At 40.4% G+C, this 22,376-nt stretch overlaps 1 protein-coding gene across 14 annotated transcripts in view; it reads right to left on the reverse strand.

Annotated features, from left to right (window-relative positions):
* Window positions 1-22,376, reverse strand: part of adgrl1a (adhesion G protein-coupled receptor L1a) — a 253,372-nt gene that overhangs the window by 44,948 nt on the left and 186,048 nt on the right. For 12 of the 14 annotated variants that reach the window (XM_089018139.1, XM_089018138.1, XM_089018147.1 and 9 more), the window contains 2 exons: window positions 14,847-15,060; window positions 11,262-11,371 (listed from right to left, as the gene is read on the reverse strand). In XM_089018139.1, coding sequence (XP_088874265.1) covers window positions 11,262-11,371; window positions 14,847-15,060 — 324 coding nt within the window. Of the gene's footprint in view, window positions 1-197; window positions 213-11,261; window positions 11,372-14,846; window positions 15,061-22,376 lie in introns of all 14 variants that reach the window. The other 2 variants (XM_089018148.1, XM_089018145.1) reach the window with 1 other exon arrangement.

The raw sequence follows: 22,376 nt of genomic DNA on the forward strand, positions 1-22,376 counted from the left end.
GAGGGGTTTTAGACTTTTTGGTTATAAATGGCGAAAAGAGACAGAAAGAAGATGACGGCGGAGGCGACAGGGTAGGGGTGGGTCTGGACATCATGAGCATACAACACAAGGTGCCGGGTTGGAGGAGGGATTATGGGAGCGGGTGGGGCAGGGAGGAAGGGGCGAGCTGTGGTTGTTACGTTCATAGCGGTCGTTACCTTTTTGATCCACTTCTATTCAAGCGTCGGAAAAACAGAGGGAGAGAGAGAGAGATAAAAATAGACAGACAGCGGAGGGAGAGAGAGAGGGAAAGGAGAACGAAAGGAGCGTGGGGGGGGGGGAGAAAGATTAAATAAAACGCTGGCCTTTCTTTCGCCTGACTTATCTTGTCTGTCTTTTGCTTCGTAAGGTGACTGAAATATGAGCTGAAGGGGAAAAGGGCCTAAGCTAGCTTTGAGATTCTTTTAATATTCACTTCAACGTCATCAATAGTCCACCCCCCACCACCATGACAACACACTCTCGACCCGACCTCCGCCCCTCTTATTTTGCCACACCCCTCCTGGCGCTTGGAACACCTACTAGAGGGAAAAGAAAGAGTGTGCGGCCGTCGTCCTTTTCTGCTGTGGAGGAGAAAGAAAGAAAGAAAGAAAGACAGAAAGAAAGAAAGAAAGACAGAAAGAAAGAAAGAAAGAAAGAAAGAAAGAAAGAAAGAAAGAAAGAAAGAAAGAAAGAAAGAAAGAAAGAAAGAAAGAAAGAAAGAAAGAAAGAAAGAAAGAAAAAAGGCAGTAAGGAAGGAAAGAAAGGAATGAAAGAAGGAGAGAAGTAAGCAAAGAAGGAAGGCAGGCAGGAAATAAAGAAGAAAAGAAGAAAGAAGGAAGAAAGGTAGGAAAGAAGGAAGGAAGGTAGTAAGGAAGGAAGGCAGGCAGGAAATAAAGAAGAAAAGAAGAAGGAAGAAAGGTAGGAAAGAAGGAAGGTAGTAAGGAAGGAAGCAAAGAATGGAAAGAAGGAAGGAAGGAAGGAATGGAAAGAAGGAAGGAAGGAAGAAAGGGAAAGAAATGAAAGAAGGAAGGAAGTAAGCAAAGAAGGAAGGCAGGAAGGAAATAAAGAAGAAAGGAAGAAAGAAGGAAGGAAGATAGTAAGGAAGGAAGCAAGAAAGCAAGCAAGCAAGAAAGAAAAGAGCAATGGGGATGGCAACATCAACTTTCAGAGATGAGGTTTAAGTTAAATATGTCAAAGAATGAATTTTAACTCTTTCAGGGACAGCCGTCATTACAGTGGGCAACTTATCACATTATCAGGTTACAAGGAGCATGAAATGGTTCAATTCAATTTGAATTGTATTATTCGTCAATTGTTTTTAATTTCCATGTCTGGCACTGCTCTTACCCAATCAAATAAAAGGAGGGCTGCCCAAGTCGGGGGAAGGGGGGCCAAAAAAAACATTGATGGAATCAAGCGCCTCAACTTTAACTCATAACTGCTTTTCGCATGGAAGTGGAACAAACAGGCGAGGGGGAATAAGAAAAGGAAGTTCATGACCGAGTGCCCCTCCCTCACCTCCTCCCCCCATCAAAACACAAACACAGACCCCACTAAGCCACCATTAAAGGCAGCCATTATTGGGAGCATCTTTCTCCACTGAGCCTGAAAGGAAGAAAGGCGTCATAATGCCACCCCAGGGTGCGGCCTTTCCCCATTCGGCGGCGTGACAAGTAAAAGTGTCAGCCTCCATGCTGGCTCTCAATTACCGTCTTAATGGCGGAGCAATTGATGCCGCTCCTTTCCCATTAAACGTTACGGGCGATGGGGGCGAGGTCACGCTCGTCGCCGCATACATTGAACTGGCTGACGCCTCTGTCAGAGCAATGCTTGAGCACTGAGCAAAGACGGACAGCTCAGCCGGGGTATATATATATATATTTATATATTCATTTATTTGTTTATTTGTTTATTTGTGTATTTATATCTATCTATCTATCTATCTATCTATCTATCTATCTATCTATCTATCTATCTATCTATCTATCTATCTATCTATCTATCTATCTATCTATCTATCTATCTATCTATCTATCTATCTATCTATCTATCTTTCTAGCTAGCCGCATTGCAACTGTCCCCATTGTGGGACTATTAAAGGCTTTCTGATTCTGATATCTACATTAAGTATTTAGTTATTTTAGTATTGCCTTTTTACCTAATTTTTCTATGTCTTCCCTTGAAGCGCCGGAACTAAATAATTGTTTATATATAATTGCACAAAGCCAGATTAATTACCAATTTTGAATTCTGTCAAATAAACTCTCATAGTTTGTTCAATTATTGTTTGAGTGCTAACAAAGTAACAAAATGATTGCAAAATCCTAATGTTATTTAAGCATGACAATTTGACATTGGTCCACATTTAAGCAAGGATCATGGATGTTGACACTCAAAATCTGGCCACATAAAATTATACGGTGGACCAGATCTGGCCCCCGAGCCTTGAGTTTGAAACAAACAGTGGCACCCACAATTTAGGAAATGTGTGGAGTGAATTTACTGTATCGCTTGATGTAAACTTGAATCACTTATAGCACCATATGGTACACTGGCTTATAATTTTCCCAAATGGTGCTTAAAGGCAAGTGCCAGCTACGCATATGAATTAAAATAAATACATAAAAAATACATTAAAAAACGTTTAATGGGAAGAATATGTTCAACAGAAACTCAGCTATAATTTGATACTTGCGCTTTTCCAAGTTTGAGCTGTAAACTCAACCTTGACAAAAGTCAGACAATCGGAAGAAAAGGGGAGACACAGGGGGTGGGGGAGAGGTGGGCGATGAAAAAAGGAAAGCGGCAGTCTTGATCTCTGTGGCTTTGGAAGGGATCTGAAGAGCAGCAAAAGGCAGCACCGGGATAAGATCTTTCTTTCATGATGTGCCCAGATCAAACCGGACAATAGAGCTCGGCGAAGTTACGGGCGGCGTTTGCAGCCTGCAGGGCTACCGATGCAAACGTTCTTTCAAACTGGGGGGGGGGGGGGGGGGGTTTGCAGGAAGAGAATGTATTACTACCCGACCGCCAACTGGGAAGGGAGTCATTAAGAGTAAGGTTTGGTTGGGCTGCGGCGGCCATTTGGAGCTTTCATCTCTATACGAGTTCGCGGTGGACTTGCCGGGAAAATAACAACGGCGCTCGATTTTGTCGAGGATGTCCATCAAGGTCAAACTAATGGATGGTTTCGGACCCAAAATGGATGCCAAACATCATTCTGCGGAGTCATTTGGATTGGATGAAGGGGAAATGTAATGCGGATGCAGGTTTGTCAAAAGAGCTCAAACAAAATGCATCCATTTTTTTTGGGCCCGCAATCCAACCTCCATCCTCAGAAAAAAAAAGATTTCAATCATGAAATGAAAATGGTTTGAGGTAGAAGGAAAGAAAAGAAAGAGCTGCAAAGAAGAGAAAAGCTTATGATGTCTGTTTACTTGATTTTTCCTTTCCTCGCCGGCTGTCCTGGAATAGAAAAAAAAGATGCAAAGTACACAGAGAAAGAGATTGAAGCAGATGTACCTGAGGAACACAAACAAGGATCACAAACTAGGCGAGTTTAAGGCCACCTCGTTCGCTTGCGTGATCGCTTCAGCCTCCCTTGCCTTTTCAAAGCCCTTTTGAGAAATAAGCCGCTGCGCCTGCGCTCCTTAATCACTCTGCTCAATGCTTTCTACAAGCCTATCAATTACTCCCACTCTAATGAGCAACAGCAAAACACACACATACATGCGGACTCACATTGTTGCCGGGGTTCCTCGGCCATCCCATAATGTGTCCTCTCCAGTTTCTTTAGCCTCTCGCTCCTTTTAACAAAAGCGCCTCACTCGCGCAAGCATCCAAGAGAAAATACTTGAATGCTAATGAATACAGTTTGGCTTGGAAACGTGTCCTCGAAGAGGGTTGGAGTGTAACTGGAGCTTGGGGGGCAGAAGGGGTCACCGAAAGCCTTCGAAGTGCCATTTCTGAATTTGTTCGGGTTTCGTTTTTTTCTTGCGGGGGTTGCCGATAAATACAATAATAATAATAATAATAATAATAATAATAATAATAATAATAATAATACATTTCATTTAGAAGCAAAACTCTCCCGGTCACTTTACAGTCACAGGACAAGTTTTTCTGTGGGTGAGCAGCGGCAGCCACACGCGCCAGCGTTCACTCAACCCGGAAGTAACTCAAATAGACAAAAAGCTAGCGAGATAGCTAATAGATAGCTAATAGATAGCTATCTCGATAGCTATCTAGCTATACAACTAATAGCTAGCTAGCTAGTTATACAGGTAATAGATAGCTCGATATGCCACCTATCATAGTGTGAATTTCAGACGTCTAAAAATATATACCAACTGAATTACCCGAAGTACAGAGCTCGTCAGACCTCTCGCATATGTTTTCCCTTCCACAAGGGGGCAGCATTTCACCTTTTGTCCATGTTAGCGCTTTGTTACAGCTTCAGCTGTTGTTAAAGCTCTATAAATATCAACATGTATGTATTGTATTGTATTTTGTACAGCTGCACTTAGGTATTAACTAATTTTTTCTGTTGAAAGAAGAAAGTCTAAGATTTATTCCGCTGAATTGAATGCTTATGTAGTCCTATAACTCAATATTCTGTGGGTCCCGCAATTCGAGTGACAATGACAAAAACCCTGAAACTGGAGTGGACACATTTTTGCTGAAGCTAGAACAAAGCGCTAAAATGGATAAAAGGGAAATGCCGCCACCTTGTGGAAAAGAAAAATCATTGCCAGAGGCCATGGCCAGCGCTTTATCGGCACTCAAGCATGAAAAAAACAAAACCTGAACACATTCGGGAATGGCGCTCTATGTCACGTTTTCAATTCCCGAATAAATTCAGGCAGTGAATGAGTTAAAAAAATAGTTTCCTTCATTTTTTGTGAGTTTTTTTTTTGGGATGGAACAGATTGCAGGCATTATAATTCATTTCAATGGGCTAAGATAACTCTCTCCTTTATGAGCATAATACTAACACTTCCATACTTTCACACCTACAACATGCCAATTTCAATTTCTAGCAATTTTTGGGCCACAATCAATGTAACTGGCTGCAAATAAGAACAAAGCAGTTGGACTCAGTGTAGCCGAGTGGCGACGCACCCATTTTTCGGGCCTGTTTAGACACTTTTAAAACCACGGAGAACGAGATGCATATTAACAAGATAAATCACAGCTGGTGAAATAGCAGGGGGGCCTAATGGCTCATGCTCAGCCGCTACCGATCGCCCCACCAGAGAGTGAGGGAGGTGCGGGTGGGGGGGGGGGGGGTGTCATGGGGAATCGATAATGATGAAGTGCCGTGCTCCAGGGCGGCAGGGAGGACAGCTGGCGACCTCTTGTGAGGTAGATTTACTTTGACTTTGTGTATGTGTGTGTTAATGGTGCAGCAGTATCAACACACCAATTGATTGGCGATGTCTTCATGGGACGCAGAAGCTTTTACAGTTGTGCCGAAACACGGTGAAACTGAGACGCCTGTGGACAAAAGTTCTGGGACACCTGTACAATGTCCAAGTTTTGGAACTTTGACAGCTGCTACAATGTTTAAACATTCATGATTTTCTAATCATAGTAAATAAATATACTCAGTATCATAGTAAATAAATATACTCAGTATCATATATATATATATATATATATATATATATATATATATATATATATATATATATATATATATATACAGTAACTTCTATATAGATATGATTTTATATGAATATATATAACAAATGTATGTATGTATACAGGTAACATCTGACTTACGACCAACTCGACTTACGACCACCCGTACTTACGACAATGACCTCCAGACCCTATTTATTTTATTTTTTTAATTCTACGCCTGGCTAGCAGCAGGCCGGCAACGCGTAGGACAATTTTAGCCAGGGAGCCAGCATCTCACTCTTGTACAGCAATCGACCGTGTGATGGCACTAGAGGGGCTGCGTGGGGGGGGGGGGGGTGTCATTTAGCCTCCGAGTCTCTATTCAACATTTTGAATGGATTTCGACTTACGACCGTTTGGTCGGAATGGAACCCGGTCGTAAGTTGGTATATATATATATATATATATATATATATATCGATATCGGATATACCGATAGTCCCGGTTATATCGATACTATTTCTATGCACGCACAGAGAAAATTACATGCAAACAGGGTCGGATATATCGATAGTCCCGGTTATATCGATATTTTTTCGGACTCCCTTGAATATTGATATAACGAGACTTTACTGTATATATATATATATATATATATATATATATATATATATATATATATATATATATACACATACAGTAAAGTCTCGTTATGTCAATGTCGGTTATATCGATAGTACTGCTTATTACGATACTATTTCTATGGACGCAAGGAGAAAATTTACATGCTGCAGGATCGGATGTATTGATAGCCCGGTTATATCGATATTTTTACCGACTCCCGAGAATATTGATATAACGAGACTTTACTGTATATGCATTTATTAAATACTTTGATTTGAAAATCAAAAACATTTAGACATTGAATAGAATTAATTAAAACAGACAATTACGCAAATGAAGTGCATAATTAACCAGAATAAATTCAAACCATTAAATCGCTCGAGTTATGTTACATGTGTCCTGACAAAGAATGCAATTTAATGAAAATAAAACAATGTTTTCGAAATAATTAAAACGTCATGAAATATCTATTACAGATCAATCATGAAACAAATGAAAACACTCACACAGTGTTGCTCCCGGTGTAACTCGCGAATGGACAATATAATAGATGATTGCACGATCTCATTATTGAATTGCTTCTACATTTATCCCATCTCTCTGTTTGTTTATCAAACACACTCGCTATCATTTGCTGGCGCACTTTAAGAAACACTTCTCAGGAAAAAAATGTTGGGTGATTGGGGTGACGCTGCTGCTGTTGTCAAGGCGATTGAGTCAGAAGTGTGTGTTTGTGTGTTCTGTGCGCATGTGTCATTTCCTGCTGTCACTTCCATGTTTCAGGTGACTGGCGGCACCTCGGCGACATGACTCACGCAAACAAAGCGGGAACCTGGCTGGATGTAAACATGGCGCGTTAGGCGAGGGGCCACCTGACGCCAGCTGTAAAGTCGCCTGCGAGTACGTCGCGGGGGCCAAGAATTTGCCAGACGGTGAGTGAACGATGGGGGCATTACCGGAGCGATTAGAAGCAGCAAATTCAATTAATCTTGACAAATCTCTGCTGAGGCAGAACAGAAAGGAGTGACTCGCTCGCTGGCCCTCCCTCGCGCTGGTAATTAAAAGTGGCCGAGTTGAGCGCCGTGTGCCCGACTTGAAGTGTTTGGGATGAGCGACTCGGAATGCGCCAGTCAGCTCGAGTTTTTTGTTTTGTTTTGTTTTTTTGCGATGGCAGTTAGAGGACGGGTATAATTGACTCTTCTTTCTCATTCCAAACAGACCTCTCATCACAGAGGGATCAGCTTCCAATTTTCTAAGTCGTGCCGTTCTATAGATTCAATCGACAGTTTGTCTTCTTTTTTTCCCCCGACAAACCCTGAACGAAAGGATAAAAAAATGCAAGTCAGCAGCTATTTAATTATCCGCTTGATTGCTTTACGGCAATAGAACAAGCAGCCAGCCAGCGGGAAGAGGACAAGGTGAACATGCACAAAGACGAGAAGCCGAGTACAACAAAGCAAGGCGCGTTTCCGTGACCTCTTTGGAAGAAGCTGGCTTGAATTCAACCGTGCATCTTAAAAAAAAAATCCTATTAGAGGCAAGGATTAAGCTGATTTCATCTGATAACGGTATATAAATTAAATGTGTAACCGGAGACGAAAGGCCCCACACATCTTCTATTTTATAGCAAATCCTCAAAATGATCATTGCGACGTTCAAATCAGATGGCGGCGGAAGCGTCTTCTCAACAGAACGTGCTTCTGATGGGGATGAGCCATTTGTCCAAAACGGCTTCTTTCACATTTTGGCTGGACTAGAAGCTTTTCAAAATAAGAGCTAGGAATTATCTTAACTCATTTATGTCGAGCGTGTTCATATGAACACAGACAGATTAATTAAAAAAAAATCTAAATAAAATCAAAAATAGAGCATCAAATAGGTTCAAACGAAGTATATAATTAACAATATATATATATATATATATATATATATATATATATATATATATATATATATATATATATATATATATATATATATATATATATGTGTGTGTGTGGCTGCCGCTGCTCACTCACAGAAAAAAAAAACTTATCCTGTGATTGTAAAGTGACCTTGAGAGTTTTGAAAGGCGCTTATAAATGAAATATATATATATATATATATATATATATATATATATATATATATATATATATATATATATATATATATATATATATATATATATATATATATATATATATGTGTGTGTGGCTGCCGCTGCTCACTCACAGAAAAAAAAAACTTATCCTGTGATTGTAAAGTGACCTTGAGAGTTTTGAAAGGCGCTTATAAATGAAATATATATATATATATATATATATATATATATATATATATATATATATATATATATATATATATATATATATATATATATATATATATATATGTGTGTGTGTGGCTGCCGCTGCTCACTCACAGAAAAAAAAAACTTATCCTGTGATTGTAAAGTGACCTTGAGAGTTTTGAAAGGCGCTTATAAATGAAATATATATATATATATATATATATATATATATATATATATATATATATATATATATATATATATATATATATATATATATATATATATATAATTAAGAATAATTAATGTGGCAAGAAACAACAATAATGCATTTGAAATCTTATTTGTGTTCATATAAACACAATCTGCGTAAATCGGTCAAAATGGCTACTTCAAAACAAAATGGCGGACTTGTGGTTGTTGTTTTTTTGGGGGGGGGCGTCTTGTTATGATAAAATGTTTCGACTGAACTTTAGGTTGATCATGAATTAGCTGTCATGAGCTAATATGTTTTTCAACTTTCCAAAAATGCTCGAAATAAGCATTTATGGTACATTTAGCGACATGGTAGGCCCACATTACAAACGGGTGGAGGTGTAGAGTTGCTGATCTGACTATGTATCATCCAGTATTCTGATTTGGGGCTTATTTAATCAAATTGATCAAACTACCAGACGTGAAAATTGCCCAAATGTGTACTTCAAAACAAAATGGCCACCTATCTGTTGAATTTGATCGATTACTAAAATTACAGAGGTTACAATTTCAAAATAGCATTCCACTTCACCACAACGCCAAATCGAATACTGACAGCCAAATGATCTCGTCACATACACAAAATACTGCTTCATCCTGCTTGTCAGTCCCTTTCTTTTTCGGGAGATACCAAATCCAATTCTACCACATACCCCAACAACGACAAAGCCAACCAACCTGGTTGCGAAACCTTCACAAAACTGACTTTTCTTACATTTTACGTTATGTAACATCACAGGAGAAGAGCGCGAGGTGCGGAGGAGGACACTGGAGAGGACATTTACACTTCCCAGGGATGAAAACACAACCGCAAAATGTCTTCTACTTTATCATTCTCACACAAGGCAATGTTAAGAGTGCGAAAGCAGTGAGCAGAGGAAAAGGAAGGGAAGGGCAGGCATTAAGAGAAGCACTTGGAATTCCCTGAGTATCTTTCAGCCTCACTGGAATGCTTTTCACCTGGAAAGAAGAAACAGAAGAGACAGCAGAGGAGGGAGGGTCCGAATGTAAGAATGATGAGTGGGGTGGAGGAGTGGGGGAGGGGTAGATTTAACGAGCTCAGAGGGCAGACGGAGGATAAACAGGGAAAGGGAATGAAATAGATCCGAGACCTGAGAGTGAGGTGATGAGGAAAAAGTAGAAGAGAGCCAAGCAGGTTATCCTCATGCTTCTCTGGCACCTGACGTGGGGGGAGGGATAAAAACAAACAAAGCAAAAAAAAAACCCATAGAGAACCCGCTCCCGACTCCCAAAACACCCTTCACTTTAACACCACTTGCACCCACACATCTGGGCCGAGAGGGCTCCTCCCTCAGCGGTCAGGTGGTCCTGCACAGTGGAGGAATCGATGAGTGGAGTAACACTTAAGTGTGTTTTCGTGAGCCCATTTCACATGAGTGAGGCTTAACACAGCTAGCTATCTATCTAGCTAGCTACTTCACTACTTTGCTAGCGACCTTGCTGTCTGTCGGTCTGTTTGTTTATGTGTTCAATGCTCAAATGTACTGATCTTTCTCTGATGTTGTAATGCACAGGTGTCAAAGTCAAGGCCCGCGGGCCAAATCCGGCCAGCCACATCATTTTTTTCGGCCCGCGAAAGCAAATCAAACTTGTTAAATTCCATGATGATTGCTAAAATCTGAGCCAAAATTTCATATTTTTGGATGTCAACCACAATAAAAGTCATTCTTGACTTCAGATTTGAAAACGAGTTATTCATTAATTTGCTGTGTGCTTTATATGTAATATTTGAAGGGATTTAAACATTCTAATGGGTTCCCAAAATTCATAACGGCCCTCGAGAGGAAACCATAACTACAATGTGGCCCGCGGCAAAAAATGACTTTGACACCCCTGTTGTAATGTGTTAATGTATATTAACAAAAACAAACATTAACATTTCTGCAGTTTTTTTAAGAGCCAACATTAGCCAGCTCATTATTCAACCTACTTTTCACACTGTCTATTGGATATCATGGAGTTTGGGGGGGGGGGGTCAATTTCGAAATGTGAAGTACTTTTCACTTTGGGGAATTCAGAAGAAGTGGCGTTAAAACACTTTGTTATTTAAATAGAAAATCTAACATAATGTTTCACTTGAGATGATTATAAGACAGCAGAAAAAAAAGTAATTGGACAGCGGGATGGACTTGAAATTTAAATTCAGCCGAAAGAAGAACAACATGGTGACATCAACACCTGTTGCATGCCCTTCATAAAAAAATGCTCTCATTTTAGAGGAACGACAAAGAATTCCCGTGAATGTCAACAGGAGCGCAGTGGCCCTCGAATGACGACGAAACATTTTTTCGAGTGTCTGTTTGCGGATCGTGTGCGCAATCCACAGAATGGCCTCGTGTGCGTGTCTGAGTGTCATGAGGACTTTGAAGGGTTGGCGCAAGAGCGGAAAGGGTGGGATACTCAAGCGGGATGCTCGTAAAAACGGTAAAGGGAGTGTACTCACTGTAGGGGACACACTCGTATTGTATCTCCAAGTACTTGTAGGTCCCAGGGCAGGGGTCAGGGAACACGTCGGACCCGGCGACCACCACGCACTGAGTGCGGTTGTTACACCTAGATGGTAAAAGAGAGGATGTCAAACTTTTTGTTATATTAGTACATTAGTACAGTACATCTATCCATCCATCTACCCATCCATCCGGCCAATCCATTCATCCATCTATCCGGCCCACCCGGCCCAAACATCCATTCACTCATCCATCCATCCATCCATCTGGCCAATCCGGCCCAAACCGGATCCATCCATCCATCCATCCATCCATCCATATACCCATCCATCCATCCGTCGATCTGTCCATCCGTCCACCCATCCATCCATCCAGCCAACCCGGCCCAAACCGGATCATCCATCCATCCATCCATCCATCAACCCATCCATCCATCCAACCATACATCTACCCATTCATCCATCCAACCATATATCTACCCATTCATCCATCCGGCCCACCTGGCCCAAAAATCCATTCACTCATCGCGTCAACCGACCCCATCCATCCACCCATCCATCCCCTCATCGCATCCACCCACCCCATCCATCCATCCATCAATTTTCTGATCCGCTTATCTTCACAACGGGGCGATCTTGAGCCTATCCCAGCTGTCTTATGGCTGTAGGGGGGGGGGAAGAAGGGGGCACCCTGAACTGGATAACAGCCAATTGCAGATCACAGAGGGACAAACGTACATTTGCGCTCACATTCACACCTAGGGACAATTTTATGACAGACGTTCCCCAACTTCCGAACGAGATATGTTCCGAACGGTCGTTCGTAAGTTGAATTTGTTTGTTAGTTGCTTCAGTGCTATATTTTGTATTAAATGTATGTTTAGCGCTTATCTAAGTATATTTAAGGTTTATATAAATATGCGTAAAGCTTGTATAAGTAACATGTATTGGTTTGTACTGAATAATAATCATTTAATAAAATATATGCTCTTTAAAGATATGAACATGTACAATTGGAGAGAATACTACATATGTTAACTACAAAAATGTTCGTATGTACTGTTGTTCGTGACTCAAATGTTCGTAAGTAGGGCAGCGTCTGTAGTTCCATTCACCCGCCATGCATGTTTTTGGAATGTGGGAGGAAACCCACAGAATCGAACCATACACCTCTGCACTGTGGGGCCAACATGCTAACCAGGCAACAACTGGGCAGCCATATTTTTGTTATATACATACAGCATCTAAAATTGGCTTTTTATGCACTTAGAATTGTATTCATAATATTCATCTCTTTAGGATTGCTCAAACCACATCTGGATTGAAGTCCCAAATTCTGGGAGTTGAAAGAAGTGTGAAAAGATGAAAGGATGATGAGCAGGGAAGGAAGTACTTTCACACTCAACAAGATCATGTGACAGCTGCACCCAGGGAGAAGAAGGATGCTCTGACGTCAGAGCTTCCCTCTCGTGGGGCATCGTGAGTGGGAGCAATTAGAGGTGAGAGAACGTGGAAGGACGAAGGCAAACATTCCATGGGGTAGGGGGGTGAGGCGGGGAGGAGGTGGAAAACCATTGGCATGCACACCACGCCTCCGTTTAAAACAGAGCGCTGCATGCCTTCTCACGAAACGCACGCACACATCATCTCGTGTTGGAGCATTTCTCCCTTCGTTTTTCTCTTCAACCTCTGGTGGATTCACACCATCTCCCCGTCACATTTCACGCTTTTTCTCCTTTCTTTGCCCACTCATTTCTCTCCTCCGAGCTCTTACCTTCACACACCCTCAAGCCCTGCCGCCTCGATTACATGCGTGACGGATAGCGGCGAGAGGGGTTTGCATTGATCTGAGCCTAGCTCAGAGGAAGCAGATGCTCAGCCAGAATCTCTACAAAGGCACTTGAAAACCCCACCCCTCCCAAAATATATATGGACACGTTGGCATTGAGAGGGGTTCACACTGTTTTGCACAAGGGCGCTGACGACTTGAGGGATTCACTCACAGGGGGGGAACGAAAGCAGCTCAAAAATCACACATGTGACTTTCTTTGATCCAATTTTCTTATATATTTTTTTTATTCTTTTATGAATGTATTTATTTTGTATTTATTTGTTTGTTTATTTATGTATTTATTTGCACATTTATGTATTTATTTAGATATTTATTTTTTTCTTTATCCATTTATGTATTTCTTGATACACTTATTTATCTACTTATCCAACCATGTATTTATTCATGTATGTATTTATTTATTTGCTTGTTTATATATTTATGTATTTACATGTGTATGTATTTATTGAGACATTTCTTTCTTTATCCATTTATTTATACACTTATTTATTTATCCTCCCATTTATGTATTTATCCACCTATTTACATGTATTTATTTGCTTATTTATGTATGTATTTATTTATGCGTTTATCTACTTATTTATATATTGCTTTCTTTATCCCTTTATTTATCCACCTATTTATTTAGACACCTATTTATTTATTATTATTTATTTATTTATTTATCTACTTATGTTTTATTTGCTTATTTATGTATTTCTGTGTTTATGTATTTATTTATATATTTCTGTCTTCACCCATTTACCAATTTATTTATCCACTTTTTTTATTCATCCACCCATTTATCCACTCATCTATTTATGTATGTATGTATGTATGTATGTATGTATGTATGTATGTATGTATGTATGTATGGATGTATGTATGTATGTATGTATGTATGTATGCATGTATGCATGTATGTATGTATGTATGTATGTATTTATTCATTTAACACCAAGCACCAACCAAGAGGAAAAAAAGAATACCTCAATGTATCTCCCATCTGCGCATCATTACAATACAGTAAGGCAGTGGGCACAAGTCTTTATCTAAAATTAGCTCTGGGGTTTGAGAGACCACCATCTACGCAATAAAAAATATGTTAAGCAAATTAACTTTTCTTTCCAAGGCAACCTGAATATTCAAAAATATTCCACTCTCTGGAATGATCTGCCACTGAAAATTCGGCAAGCCCCCTAACTGCCCATCTTTAAAACCTGTCTCAAAACTCAATCTTTGGCATTTGACTCAGTATGATTCCGACTTGATCTTGGTTTCACTCCCTGGTGCTTTCTACTATCTTTGTGACTGCTTTATTTCATGTACATGATAGCTGTCCATGTTAAGCGTTTTGTTGCAGCTTCAGCTGTTGTTAAAGCGCTTTTTGTTTTTTTCCCAAGATGGCGGGGCGTGAACACGCAGCAGCTCCCCTCTCTCTCCTGACAAATTGGCGTTTTCGTGTTTATTATGTTTGCTAAAGTCATTATAAGTGCCTTGCACGCTGGGTCCGAGAGGACAGTAATTTCATCTGTGCTGTATGTCATGTGTATTAGCATATTTCACAATAAAGCTGACTTTGACTTTAATATAAATCCGTATGTATTGTATTGTATTGTAAAAAAAAATGATGTCGTGCAGTCGTGCATAATCGCAAACTACTAATTGTTTTTTGGCAAGGCACTATTTTCTTGTACAGTGTCTGCACTCAATGTCAATTGAAAGTGAAGGTGGATACAGTGCAAACGAACCTTTGCGACATGATCTTAACGGCGTCGGGAAGGTAGCACTGCACGTTCTCCATCTGGAAGGGGTCGGCGTCGCAGATCTTGTCGTCCGTGCGCCCGTAGTTGGCTGTCTCGATCATGATGACGTCGCTCCCTGGGCATCGCAGCTCGATGGGGTAGCCTTCGCATGCCAGCTCTCGTCGCATCAAGCCAAAGGGCATCATCGACCGGCTCAGCGCTAGGTAGGGGAAAGATGGCGGGAAGGAGACGGGGGTGGGCCAGGCTGGAAATATGAGGTTAGAGTCTCTGCCCAGGGTTTTATCCCCTTGGGGGGGTACAGGAGTGGAACAACAAACAGTCGTACAGGAGTGGAACAACAAACAGTCAGAAATAGAAACTTATTATCAGCGATTACAAACTTATTGATAAATCATATAGATAAACAGATGTATTTTAGATTATACCCGGGAGAGGCCACGCCATGTATCTATGGCCTGCCAAAAATACATAAAGAAGGGTTCCCCCTCCGACCCATTGTTTGTAGCATTGACTCCTCTACATACAATGTAGCCAAATATTTAAAAACTATTTTAGCTCCGTTGGTTGGTAACACAGAATACCACGTAGAGAACACCACAGGGTTTGTAGAGAGGATCAAAGACCTCATATTGGAACCTGAGGAAACTTTGGCATCATACGATGTGACTTCTCTCTTTACATCTGTCCCAACCCCAGCAGCAGTCTCAGTGGTGAGGACGAGGCTGATGAAAGAACCAAACTGAAACCGGATCACATCAGACCCTGATGGGCTCACCAGTTTCACCCATAGTTTCTTACGAAAGAGACGCTTTATCAACCGGAGAGCACTCACTAACTGTGGGTACCCTCAGTGGTCATTCAACAAATGCCAGGCTGGAAATATGAGGTTAGAGTCTCTGCCCAGGGTTTTATCCCCTTGGAACACATGAAGGAGATCCTTCAACAACAATACAACCTCATACTGGTATGATTTCATTTTTTGGTCATACCCTGTCATGAAAAAGTCCTGTTGACCACATATTGTACAGTGAGACCTCAACTTACGAACTTAATTGATTCCCAGAGTGTGTAAGGCGAAAAGTGTGTATCTAAAAAAAAAATCCCATAGGAAACCATTAAAATGGGAATAATCCGTTCCCGGGTTTCCATAAAGTATACTTTTCAACTAAATAAGCCTTACAACTACACACAACATACCTTATTCTATGTATAATAAATGCGCTATTGTATTGTAATGAAAGAAATACACTGCATTGTATCATAAAGTCACTTTATTTACATTTGTGATGGTCATTTATGGCTTGATGGAATGGCGTTGGAGGTCGAAGGTCAAAAGGAATTGCTGTTTGGAAAGAGAGGTGCATTACATGAGGACTGTAATTAAAGAAATGAACTGTGCTGTGAAATAAAGTTTTATTTAACTTTTTGATGGTCGTTGATGGCTTATGGAAGGAGAGTCACCTTGCATAAGGACTGTTGGTAACTTAACCTCTGGTGCTGTTTGGTCGTGTGCTTCTGCCGAAGATCACTCTGTCAGCCGTGGTGGGTGTGTATTATAAAAATAGTGCTTATTACAAGGTTTAATTTTCATAAATTTGACGTTTGTAAGACGAAAAGTTTGTAAGATAAGGTGTTTGTAAGTTGAGGTCTAACTGTATTTGCTTGACAATGTCCACATGCATTCATGAAATGGGATTTTTTTTTTAACTAGCCATGTTTACCTTTGGCTCTGATATCATAGGAAAGGAATCACAAATGTGTCATATGGGTTTGTTTGAAAAAGTTGTTGGAAAGTTGCTCTGGAAATAGTATCTCTCATGTTTCTCAATCTTGTCATATTTTCCCCTTTTTACCTGGGGCTAATAGCTTTAGCAACCTCCAAAGCAAATATAAGGGTCAACATTATTAAAATTTTGAAGCAAAAACAAAAAAATTACATAGACGAGTGCACGCACGCATGCACAACCACTACCTAATACTACTACTAAACAGCAGGGAAATAATTTATACATTAAAAAAAATATAAAATTGTTCAAAAGGTGTTTTTTAATACAGTGCTCTCCCATTTAAGGCACATTTTCATTGATGTTAACTCATTCACTGCCAGACGTGCAAAAATGAATCCACTATAGTGCCAGGGTTTTTGTCATTTTCATTTAAATTCCAGGACCCACAGAATATTGAGTTTTAGGACTATATAAATATTCAATGCAGCGTAAGAAACCAGAGACTGTCTTCATTAGAAAAACAAGAGTTAATTCCTTAGTTAGTCTGGAGTTATCTAAGCTTGACATGGGGGCGGCAGTACAAAATACAATACAATACATATCGATTTATATAGTGCTTTAACTGCTGCAACAAAGCACTAAAATGGAAAAAAGGCAAATGCTGCCTCCTTGTGAAAAAGAAAAAATATTGCCAGGGGGCATGCGCACCGCTTAATCGGCACCCAAGAATGAAAACACAAAACCCAAACAAATTCAAAAATGGCGCTGCACGTCATATTTTCAAATTTCAAATACATTCGGGAATGGCATTGAATTAGTTAAAATAAGCACATCAAGACTGCCAGCACACAACAATGTGCATCTGTGACCTTAATGTGGGAAAGGCCTATAGAAATTGGATGAACGGCTTTCCAAGGCTTAGTAGTGAACAAAAAGAGCATTATGATAGGATGTGTGCACAAAACTGGCACTCTGCTTGTGACTGATATACAAGACAAACTGTGAGAGTATATAATGTGAAGAAAACTCCTAAACTCTGAGCTCACAGTGGGAGCGGCTTCAACCTACGTGGCACAGCTTGTGTCAAGAAGATTAAAAAAAAAATCAAATTGTCGGCCTATACTTTCGTTTCTTGTATGTGTGTGTGTGTGTGTGTGGGTGTCTATGTGTGTTTGCTTGTTGCTGTTTGACATGCGCAGTGGTCAACCAGCATGTGAGGGTTTTCAGTGTTGAACCAGCAGGGACCGAGGGCGACATGGGGTTAATCGGCGAGACAGGTTGAGAGGCATGAACAGGGGCTGTGGAGAGATGCTTGTAAAGTTACTTTTTGTCTCTCCAGTACTCTCCTGCAAAGCATACCTTGACACTGCACTGCCTCTCTTGGTTGAAGACAAAAATAAATTAAATAAAAATCTGGCTGGGTTTACACCCCATAAACCACAATTCAGATTGTTTTGCAATTATGTGACATTGTTGGCATATGTGCCATCAGGCTATCAAGCCCTTTCTAAATGTGGCCAAAAGAAAAAAACAACAACTCAGTAATGGAAATGTGCCAACGCGAGGATCGGATATATCCTGTCAATGCCAGCTCGAGGTCACTGACTGACTGCTTCTGCATTCTCACCCATGTCTGCTCATATAACACATGTTCAAAAAGAAAAAAATGTAAATACAGTATATATAAAATGGATTCATATCAAATTAGCCTCATTTACATGGTGTTTTTTTTTAAACATGAAAATCTTGATAACTACATCTAATATATTTTAGTATAAGCCGCACACCAAATGAATGGTGTATTTTTAAACTTGTCCTCGTATATAAGGCGCACCAGAGTATAATGTGCATCCCCAATGACTGAAAAAAAAATCCAACTATAATATAGAAATAGATACAGTAGTTATGAGACCTGTTGTGGCTCAATATTAAAGTACAACAGTTAGCTCAAAACAAGCTAACTGAAAATGGTTGTCAATACGACTATGGCCCGTTAAAAAAGATATTTCAAGAACCATGAAATTAACATTTGAATGGTCCCCAAATATAAGGACCAAGTTAAAGAGAGAAAGTTAAAGTAAACTTCCAGGTGTGCTCATGTGATTAAATAACAGATTAAAATGTACATTATCAGCTGACATGCTTGCGCAATTCATATGTGCGCAGTATTTGGGTCAATTAGTCTTCAAATGTAGAATTTCCAAACTACTTTGTGTAATTTTTACTCATCCTACAGAATCCTTGACAAATTACGTGAAAACCTCACACGTGAAGAGCAGCTAATTGTCCAACTGTTTTCTGAATGTACATTAGCCTACGCGTGGTTAGCTAGCTTGACGTGCTAAATGCTAACTTCCTCGAGAAAGAAAATAGTCCACAAGTCCACTGCTCATTGAAGAACAGCCAGCATTTGTTCTCTGGAGCCCCCCTGCCAACGTGAGCGGGCCCAGACGCTGTCCATGGTTCTGAACTAACAAAACATCTTGAAAATGGAGTCCTCTGTGAGCAGGCGCGCCGAGGACTATTAAACGGGTCGGGTCGGCTCGTCTCTGCCAAAAGTCTTCTTGCAGAGGAGGAGACGTCTCTGACGGCGCGTCAAGTTGATGCTCCCCGCATGCTCAAATTTCACAGTGAGGACCACTTTTAAATCGCCGCAACCGAAGTCCGCTCCTCAGTAGGGAGGTGACCTTAGCCCATTGTCCATTCCAGGAAGTGGTCCAAATATTTTGTGACTGAACAACAGATTTCTACAAAAAAAAAAGTTTTTACTTTTACTGCCGGCCTTTACTGTGCTTGGTTACTGAAAATATTTGTGTGAGAATGTGAGCCCAAAACATGACCTATAGATTGGGTTGGATTAGCCTTTATTAGTCTCGCTGTGGGCAAAATTTACATTCCACAGCAACAATTTAGTTTTATCACATATGTCAATTTTAGTATGGAATGTGCTTTCTAAAGAGTCAGATTTGTGCTTATTGTAAACCGGCTAATGTAGAATATTGAGGAAGTGGAGTGATTTTAGTGGTCTCAAATTGTTGGTTTTAAATTGTAATATGACATAAAATAACATTAAAAATCGGCCTACATTGGATTGGATTAGCCTTTATTAGTCTCGCAATGGACAAAATGTTCATTTCACAGCAGCAAAGTGATGAAATTAAAAGAAAAGGAAGAAGTAGAAAAAAATACAGGAGCTGCTGTAAAGACAGCCACTGTCGTGGCACCATCATGAATACGCAACACAAAAGACACAGACAGTCCTTCAATCGTAAGCACTTTCGGCACTATTTTGCTAGATGAAGCAGTTCTAGATGAAAGAGAATATCACAGCGTCCTTTTCACCAGTGGATCAGGGACGTCATGGTGAAATGTGCACGTCTACTACAAGCTAAATGTTAAAAGCAAACAGGAAGCTGTAGCATCCATTGACGAAAAGAGATTGTCTCACATCTCCTGTCGCACGTAAATCCACTTCAACTCCAAGCCGCAACACTTCTAAATTCCTCGGGCATTCCAAGATTACCTATCTAATTTTAAGCCCATGCAAATAAGAGAGTATTTTAATTTTTGTATAAATCGCTAAATTCAGATTTAGCTAGCATAGCTATGTAAACACATTGTTTTGTGTGTGTTTTTTTTTTTGTGTTCTTTCCAACACAGGCCGATTGCAGGAAAATAAAACCAGGAAAATGTTTCATGTAAAGAGAACTGTTGTGTTTTCTACTTTATGCTTGATGCACTTTTTAACTTCAGGATATAACTCAGCACTTCTACTTTCACAAGTCTTTTTTTAGCTCATTAGCCTTAAAGGACAACCGACGCCTCCGGACAAGTTGTTTCCATAATCTGTAAAATGGCTTCAAATGACTTCTACTGAGGGTAATTTACAAAGATTCCATGGCATTTTACATTTTAAGACTCGCGCTGAATATTGTTTTCGAGTTGATGTCAATGCCTGACGTGACGTCACGTCAGGAACGCCCCTGACCGAGAAAGCGTCACACAATGCATTTTGGGTACTTTGTTTGGTCTGAAAACTTCGTGTTGATGCGTGTTGATGGCGAAATTAGAAGAAAAACACATAAATAACGCGATGGTGAATCGTTGTGTGTTGCACCAAGGCTACTATTTGATATTCGCTGACACAAATTCCAAGCAGACAAATCAGCCCATTTCCAACGGAGCTTGGGCGCCATCTTATCAATTTCGGGAATGCTACATTGCTGTCATTGACGGCTCGAACTGATATGGGAGGACTCCTTTAATCGATTGCAAACACGTATGCTTTCCTCTTCAGAACTATATGAATCATATTCATAACTGGATGAGTAACAAAAAAAGCATCTTCTTCGAATCTGAAGCCATTGTTTTGATTCTAGAGCAAGGCAAGACGTCCTGGCGTGATGTCACGAACAAGGGGGCGGGACTTTCTGAAACTCGGCATCTCCGAGGTCATTTTGAAGTAGTTTTGGGACACTTTAACTCTAACCGTTTTGGGTATTTTAGATGCTACAAAACGTTTTTCTGATGTCAGTTAGGAAACAAAAAAAATGGTGTCGGTTGTCCTTTAAAGCATCAATGCTTAACTCAAATATGAAAGTTTTTGGAAAACAAGGGACAAAAATAACACAATTGAACTTTGCCATTTATACTATTCGCCTAACAACCTGTGCTGAAGTAAAAGTGTGAGTACTTTCGCCACCTCTGATTGCAGTGGCACCGCGGTGCTCATTTGGGTCAATGTTGATGTGAATCACTCGCCCGCCATGTGCTCTTTAGGCGTGTGCTACACGATTCACTGCCAATTGACTTGCTCATGTTTCTAAATGCCACCCATTGATGCGACAGGGAGGGGGTTGAGTTGAGTTGTGTTGTGTAACTAACTCCATCTGGGGCTGAATGACTCGCACATACACACACTTTGCATCTTTTCTGCCTCGCCAGCGTGCAGCGCCAAATCACAAAGACCTAGATGCAAAAGCGCATACTAATTAAAGCCGCAGAGATGCAAACAGCAGGCGAGGCAAAAAAAAAAAAAAAAAGACCAAAAACAACAACATATATGCGAATACAAAAAAAAGTGCAAACACCTTGTCACACACACACACACACACACACACACACACATATACACACACACACACACATGTACGACTACATTGCACGACGGCGTCGAACAGCAGGATCGCAAAGTCCCGTGATGTCAGTGTGTGGCCTTGTTCCCTTAACTAGCCCGTGGTGGAAGCACACCACAGCTGGACAATGATTACAAGCTCACACTGAGGAAAAGTTAATGGATGGGAAGCAGGGGATGAGGTGGAAAAAGGGGGCCGCGCAGGTCTGTCAGTCCACTCGCACAGTAAAAACACAAACCTCACACAGGCTAAAGGGGGTTTAGTGGATGGAGGAAAAGAAATTAAGCAAAAATAAATAGACCTGATATATGCGACAACTTTGACGATTGATGTTTGTGTCGCGTGAAAGAAAGCATAACAATTTGCCAAGGAACTATTTAACTAATTCACTGCCATTCACAAATTTATTCGGGAATTGAAAATATGACGTAGAGCACCATTCCGGAATTAGTTCGGGTTTTGTTTTTTTCTTGCTTGGGTGCTGATATAGCGCTGGTCATGGCCTCTGGCATGTTTTTTTTCTTTTCCACAAGGGGGCATTATTTCCCCGTTTTCCGTGTTCGCACTTTGTTCCAGCTTCAGCTGTTATTAAAGCGCTACATAAACCAATATCTATGTATTGCATTGTATTTTGGACAGTCACCCCCAGTTCA

The sequence above is a fragment of the Hippocampus bargibanti genome, linkage group LG17 (assembly GCF_051943395.1).
Source record: "Hippocampus bargibanti isolate YZ-2025 linkage group LG17, ASM5194339v1, whole genome shotgun sequence".
Lineage (NCBI taxonomy): Eukaryota > Metazoa > Chordata > Actinopteri > Syngnathiformes > Syngnathidae > Hippocampus > Hippocampus bargibanti.